Genomic DNA, 7,248 nt, shown 5'->3' on the forward strand with positions numbered 1-7,248 from the left:
AGAAATCTACTGAGCAGACGCCGGCTCCAAATGACGTCACATAAGCAAGATGGCAGCTCCAAGGAAAGGAGATATTTTGGCCTCACTTTTGCACAGCTGTAGGAACATTATTATTGTTATTGTTATTGTTATTATTATTATTATTATTATTATTATTATTATTATTATTATTATTATTATTATTATTATTATTATAAGAGCTGGATACCAGATCAGATTTTCAATGAGCACAGAGAAACATTCCACTGTCAGATGAATGTGAAAACAGTCTTCTAGTGTCAAACTCTGCAGATACATCATTCTGCTAAGTGAAGCTCAAACATCCAACTGAATTAACAAGAAGAAAAACACATTTTTGAGTGGAGGGGGGCTTTAAACACACTATTTAAAGTTCTAATATTCAACAGTAATCCAATCAGGGACTCAGTTATTCAATCAATCTACTTTATTGTACAATAAATCTGTCTGATGTCATGTTTTGTCATGAGTGTGATGTACCAGATGCACAATGTTGATTCATTTTCACATGGCATGATTGCATGATTTATTATTTTTTTCTCTCCGCTATTTTCTTTAATCTATGTCCTCAGAGGTGAAGAGGTAGGCATGGATCTCATCCTCAGCAGGAATGTTGTCCACATTGCTGACTCTGACCTTCTGGGCGACAGGGATGCATCTGGGCATCAGCTTTTTTCCACTCTGAAAGAGAAATGACTGGAGTTTTTTAGCCTCGCCCATGTATTTGTTTTTTGTAGTTCCATCACAAAACACTGTGAGATTCTGTTAATGTTTTATTCATTAAAGGGGAACATTTGTGATCTCATGAGGGAAATTATATCATAAGATCACAAAGGGGATGTTTGGTTCCTTTGTTATATAGTTAGTGTTTCTCCAAATTAGCACTACACAGCCCATAAACCCTGTTTCATACATCCCCTTTCAAAAAGGAACAAAAAAAATGCAGTTTTCCACTGTTGAAGGCTTTAATGCTGACTACTGTGAAAGAACACAGCACAGTGGAGGATATCATCTAAATAAATGTGATAATGACTTACTGTTATTACATTTTGATATACTGTCCAACAGTGCTAATACAAAAAAACAGAGAATAGTATGAAATGCTATAAAGAAATGATTTAGTAGATGACTTACTGTTTTCTTGGAATCAGCCATGGATCTCTCCAAGTATCTCTTCATCCTTTCTTTCTGTTTCTCTCTCTGCTCTTTCAGCTTCTCTTCACGCTGCCTGCAACATGAAGAGAGAGGGTTTTTCATACAGTAACAAGCTCTTTGGGTAAACATCTCTGTCTTTTTTATAGTCAAAAGAAAGTAAGCAAAGCCTAGTCACTGAGACGTACCTGCTCCTCCTCTCGCTGTCCTTGACCTTCTTCATCATCTCCAAGCTTTCTTCAGGGATGCTGTCAAGGCTCTGCAGCAGCAAAGACATATGGTTCTCAATACTGGCCAGCTTTTCTAATGTGCTGAGGTTGGTCACCCTGTCATCCACGCAGCAGCGATGCACCTCGGCCACCTTCTCCCCAAGAGCATCCAACATTACGTCCTGCAAGCAAGAGGAGGAGATGAGAGGGGAGGAGAAAATAAGAGCCAGATCTCTGCAGCTCAGATCTACTAAAGCCACCTTACATGATTTCTGAGTGTTGTTACTACACAGATCTTGCATTAAAATGCTGCTTCTGTACCTGGTCTTCTATGTTCAACGAAACATGGAGCTGAACTCTCTGCTCCAGCTTTGCAGCTCTTGCCTTCTCCTTGTCAATTCTCTGGATCACGTCGTTTATCTGCAGTGTTAGCTGCTCTTCATCCTTTTCACTTCAGACAGAGAGGGGCAAGCATTCATTTAATGTTCGACAAAGGAGAGGTTGAAGAAATGAATAGTGTATGGGAAAAAAATTAAATATAAAACACTGAAATATACTGTGGGTCTGAAATTCAGAGCAAAAAAGTTTCAGCAAGCAGAAAAAATGGACCTGATGGACGTCGCTGTCATGCATAATTATTTAGCTGAAGCTCTCATCCACAGTTAGACTAGGTTAAGTTAAGTTAAGTTAAGTTAAGTTAAGTTAAGTTAAGTTAAGTTATCTTTATTGTCCCACTAGGGGAAGTTTGTTTTGCAGCCAGGGTTCACATGAAGACAGAATACAAATCATCATCAACATCAACACAATGAATCACAGAACTAGTGCAGGGAAATGGAAATTTATAAATACAGTAGTACATAAATACAAATGTGCAAGAGTGCAGATGTGCAAATGTGCAAGGGTAGTGCAAGGAATGCTGCGACCCAGTGACCCAGAAGGAATGCAAAACATTCAAATAACCAATAGCAAGATGCAGAGAGGACTGGGCTGTCTTGTCTTTATGGCAGATGGCAGGTAGTAGTATATTTTTAAAATGAAGGCAAGCCGCCAAAATCATGATACTTACATCTTCTTCTTGGTTATCTCCATGGACTGTCGGAGCTCCTCCAGTTTCTCTTCCACCCTTGTGGAGTTCTGAATCAGGGACAAGTTCTGCTCCGTCAGCTCCGTCACCAGATCTAGAAGCTGCTGGGGATCAGTGAAGTACAGCTCTGGCTCATCCTGCACAGAGGTGACAACACAAGGCGAGAAAGATATAGGCCACTGTGAGCAGCGCAAATAAAAGATATACTGTAGCTGCAGTGAATTTAAGATTTTCAGCTCAGAAAAACTGACCTCATATTCGGAGTCACTGTCCAGTTTGGAATGTATGACCCTGAAATGCCAAAAAAAGAGTTTAAGATCAGGAGAGAGTTTTTAAGAAGCATGTACCAAATGTTTTTATGCACTGCTTTAAGGCAGCTACAAATACAGGATTTCGAATTTTCTGCAAGAAATGATACTAGAACATAAAAAATGACATGAAAATGTATGCTCAAATCAATATATAAAGATACTGTATATATGCAAAAAATAATCTTTTTATTTCTATTGCCCTGAACACAAAAAATAAGTCACAAATGAGCCACCATATATGTTACTGCATCAGTGTGTATGAATTTCAAAGGCAAATACTCAATGTGGTGCATAGCGGCCACCAGTGTTGTGACTGAGGTGTGCCGGTGTTTACTGTGTGTCCGTGTGGGCTGAGGACCTGCTGCTCTGTGCAGAGGACAGCCTGGACTCTCTGATAGAAGGCAGCTCTCGACCTGGACTGGATGCCTTGCTCTCCAAATCTGTGTGCATGTTAATTGATTTAAAAAACAATATCAAGGTATTGTGTCACCAGTATTGTTCCTAACAATCTACCTCATCATTATTCTAAAGTACTTGCCCTGCCTCAGTGCTGACTCCTCAGGCTCCATGCTCTGCTCATTCGGAGCATTTCCATCAGACAGGACGTTAGCTTGCCAAGCCTTGTCCCTCTGGGCCTCCTGCCACTCTGGAGGAGACAACTTGAACAGAAGCTCCTTGTATCTCTTGTAGTCTTGTAGGATTTCTTCAAAATTGGCGAGCTCACTGTGGAGATGAAAGAGTAGATTTAGATCCACATAATGTGCCACCGCATTCAGTAACCAAGTAGTCACTGCAAATTCATAATTCCAAATGATTCATTTTTACTATAATTCTTCTCTTTGTAACTTTGTAACTATACAGTACCAGTATATTAATTGTAAAACATTATCAAAGTGCTACCTTTCTATTATTCCTATTTCGGCTGTCAGTTTCTTGATCTCAGCATTCTTCTCCTGTTTGGACTTGGCCTCCTGTTCAAAACTGACAACAGAGACAACCATGTTTACTGTGCATTTTCAAGCTGCGTATGAATACACAGCCTACCTTCAATAGTCATTTAACAGGAAAACACAATCTTAAGAACCATACTTCTATCTTTAGTCACAATGATAAGGCAAGACAACACCTTATATCTAGATTCTTCTTACAATGTTCTGGCCTCCACAGATTTCTTTTCGTTCTCCTTGAGGAATTGTTCGAAGTGAAGGTTGTCTCTGTCAATGATCTTTTCGAGCTGTTTCAGCTGTCTCTCCTCTTTTGCCATGGCCTTGTCCATCTTCAAAATCTCGGACCTCTTTGTCATGAGAGATAACTGAGGAAGAGAGGATGAGCATTGGAGATGACTGGAGAGGAGGGCAAAGTCAGTCAAACGAGTAACTACCGGTAGTAGAAAAAGAAGATACTGAGTTATCAAGTTCAGTTAGTCTCCTTTTTAACGACCCTAGAGTGATTTTATTTTAAAGAATATAAATCCTTTAATTTGCTTCATTCATTGCCAATCTTTTTTTTTTTTTTTTTAACTCCCATTTGTTTTGTTTTGGTAAATAAAAATGTATCGTACCTGATTCTCACCACTTGGAGCCTTTTGACTCCACATGACGATGCTGCTCTACTCTCCCTATTTCTTTAGGTGTTATCCACTGTTTGAGCTACACAAGGTCAACAAAATCACTTCAGTTGTAACACGAGAAAACAGAGCTGGTAAAAGTTTGGCTTTGCAAATGTTTTACAAGGAAGGAAATGCATTCAACATGTTTGTTAGACATCAAGGATAAACACAATTTGACTTTTATTGGTTAAAAAGAACACTCCACAGGGCATCTTTAATCTTTCAACTAATTGTCTTTATTAGGGCTGCAACAACTGATTATTTTCTCAATTAGTTGTTTGGTCTATAAAATGTAAGAAAATAATGAAAGAGCCCAAAGTGCCATCCTCAAATGTCTTCTTTTATCCCGACCAACAGTTCACCACAGCAAACATTCAAAAAGAATCTGTCACAGCTGACTGAGAAACTGAGAACAATCCAGGTTTTTGACATGACTCCACCTTTATTAAGATCTGAAGTCATTTACCTCCAACACTGCCTTCTGTCGTTCCATAGAGATTAAGTCATGTTTGCTGTCTTTGATAATGTTTTCTGAGGACAGAGGACAGACAATAGTTGACATTTAAATTAGCTACAGGGTGCATGGCCTGCCTCCTAGTGTCTCAGTCTAGTCTTAGTGTCTCCAGTGTCTAGAATCTATAGTAAGTAGGATTTTACAAAATTTGAAGTGCTTTGACTCTGTACTATCTCTCCACTTACCTCGTTTCATCATGGCCATCTTCAGCTCATGTCTCCCGGGTGTTTGTTTAGGGAGAGCTGTCTTACTCTTGGTTTGTTTTAGACTCTTCATCTTCTCCTTTTCCTCCTCCTCCGCCTCTGGCTGTCCTGAAAGCTCTTTCCTCAGCTTGGCCATCATTCGAACATTGTTGGCTGTCTTCTGATCAATTGGCAGAGCCAGGAATTTACGCATCTCCTGAACATAGAGGAGAACAGCAGCATGACTTGAACATAACAAAGATGATTTTTTTCCCCTTTTTTGCAGACATGATTGAGTTCAAATAAACACACAAACCTCTTTTCGGTCCCCTTTTTCATTTACGCTCAGTAGAAAGATGCTATTATCATCTGGCACTTTGAATGGACTCTGTCGTGTCTCCCTCCTCCTTCTCATGTCTACACAGAATAGAGAGCAGAAAATGTGTTTGAAAAAACACCACATACAATTTTTCTATAGTTTTACAGTTTCCTCTCTTTACAGACTTGTCTGCTGTACCTGGTTTATGTGATTTGGCAGCACTATCATTCTCTGAAACAACAAGGCTGCCTGAAGAAATCTCTGGTCCTTCTGTAATGAAACATTTGTTAATAATGGTACAGATGAAGTATTCAAATTGATTGTATTTACTGTATATTATTGCTTTTTATGTGTGAAGCATGGCATTATAACAGATGCTTACTTGGTTGTGGTGAAGACATCTCTGAGGTTGCTTATGACATTTGGCGCTGCACTGGTTCAGTGTTTAATTTGGCTGCTGGTTGCACAGAGAATACACATGTAAGCCTACCTGTGGTTGATATGCTGCTGTATCTCTCTATTCACCCAAATAGGAAAGACTAGTTAGACTGACTGCCCTGTAGGATTCAAAACAGAGCCTGTAGAATCAATTTTAAAAGTTGTGTGGTTATTAAACTGGGAAAACTGGGTTTGACACACAACTGCATTTCTGAACGTTTACCCCCATATGAGCCAGATCGCAGCCTGAGGATGTCTAGCAGAGGCCACCTAGCTATTCCTCACACCAGGGACTGATTCTTGATGTTAAGGCATCTCACCTGCCTGCCAGAGAAACTTTAGACTTTCTACTTCAGTGCCAATTTTTAAGTTCCCTCTTCAGACATATTTTTACAGAGAGCATGTCATATTGTTAACAACTCTCAATTTGTTATATGCAGACTGGCATTTTCTTGTTTAAATTATATTCATTATTATTATTATTAAAGGCCCTGCACACTCACACAAGTGTTTAAGTTTCTTCAGTTTTGTTTTTAGTTTAGTTTGCATGTAGTTTAAGGGGAGGGAACAGCAGTCAGCAGTATATTTCAGTCAGAGGGAATTAGCTTGCTTACCTCTATAGTAGTTTTTATAGCTCCTTTGAAGTAGCTAAACTAGTTTGTTTTGAAAAGTACAAAGTTTTGTTGTTGAGAAAAGATAGGTAGGCTAGTTATGATAAGATCTGGATAGAGCAGTTGAATGTTTTCTTCATTTTCAAATGAACTTTGTGTACTTTAAGATAAGAGTGAATCACTCCTTAGAATTGCAGTAGGCTGTACTGTTGGCTGCCACAATAAAGCTGCAGGTACAGGAAGCCCTTTTAGTGCCTCTGGTGATAAACACTTTGGGCCTCGCTACAAGTTAGCACACAACAAACTATTAAACACTTCTTCAATTTTATGTTAAGAATAAAATCAACCTACCGTCTGATAATGCAGTTAATACACATAAAAACTTGAGCAAATCAGCTCCCAACACTGATCTTCAAGCTGGGCTGCTCCTCTGTGTACTGTTGTCATGGTAACTGTTGCCTTCACGGTCTTCTAGTAATCCCCTTTGGTTGTCATGGCTTGTATACACTGTGGGCCTCCAGCCTAAATGTCTGTATGTATTTATTTAGTCTTTGTATTATGTTTACTATAATATATAACATCTGACACTGCTGTCACTATTGTCTTTGATACCATCTGAAGGTGTCTTGTGTTTTTGCTGAGAGATTTTACGTCTTGTATATTGTAAGAGTTTTATTGGTTATTTGATGACTGAAAAAATAAATGATTAAAAATAAATGTTACTTTTCATTTCATGGCTACCCAGCTAACATTTGGCAGAGATACAGGAAGAGATTGAGCTTGCTCATCGATTCTGTGGGT

General features: G+C 38.9%; 1 protein-coding gene and 1 long non-coding RNA gene across 4 annotated transcripts; one reads left to right on the forward strand and one right to left on the reverse strand.

Moving 5' to 3' along the window:
- The first annotated feature begins 19 nt into the window (after positions 1-19).
- LOC121901889 lies at positions 20-1,681 on the forward strand. The gene is made up of 4 exons (XR_006097413.1): positions 20-98; positions 591-772; positions 1,231-1,294; positions 1,404-1,681. It is a non-coding gene; the product is annotated as an uncharacterized LOC121901889 (long non-coding RNA).
- On the reverse strand, positions 447-7,037 carry cfap100 (cilia and flagella associated protein 100). 3 transcript variants are annotated; one of them, XM_042418959.1, is made up of 16 exons: positions 6,799-7,037; positions 5,781-5,852; positions 5,597-5,668; positions 5,396-5,496; positions 5,083-5,296; positions 4,850-4,914; positions 3,923-4,086; positions 3,675-3,755; positions 3,313-3,497; positions 3,109-3,214; positions 2,715-2,754; positions 2,446-2,600; positions 1,701-1,830; positions 1,359-1,561; positions 1,153-1,246; positions 447-699 (listed from the first exon to the last, which is right to left on the reverse strand). In XM_042418959.1, the coding sequence occupies exons 2-16, from the start codon at positions 5,797-5,799 to the stop codon at positions 574-576; spliced, it is 1,755 nt and encodes a 584-aa protein (XP_042274893.1). In that variant the 5' UTR covers positions 5,800-5,852; positions 6,799-7,037; the 3' UTR covers positions 447-573. The 3 variants fall into 3 exon arrangements, with proteins under 3 accessions (XP_042274893.1, XP_042274892.1, XP_042274894.1); XM_042418958.1 differs by having other exon boundaries at positions 5,781-5,855; XM_042418960.1 differs by having other exon boundaries at positions 3,133-3,214; positions 5,781-5,855; positions 6,799-7,035.
- Between the last annotated feature and the right edge of the window lie 211 nt (positions 7,038-7,248).

Source organism: Thunnus maccoyii, chromosome 8 (genome assembly GCF_910596095.1).
Source record: "Thunnus maccoyii chromosome 8, fThuMac1.1, whole genome shotgun sequence".
Taxonomy (NCBI): Eukaryota; Metazoa; Chordata; class Actinopteri; order Scombriformes; family Scombridae; genus Thunnus; species Thunnus maccoyii.

What these genes read in the sequence shown, in the direction of transcription:
- cfap100 (XM_042418959.1), bottom strand. An exon ending in AAAAAGGGGACCGAAAAGAG is followed by an intron (nt 5,297 to 5,395) that starts GTTTGTGTGTTT and finishes CTCTATGTTCAG; the next exon opens with GAGATGCGTAAATTCCTGGC. An exon ending in TCTGTGGAGGCCAGAACATT is followed by an intron (nt 3,756 to 3,922) that starts GTAAGAAGAATC and finishes CTCTGTTGTCAG; the next exon opens with TTTTGAACAGGAGGCCAAGT.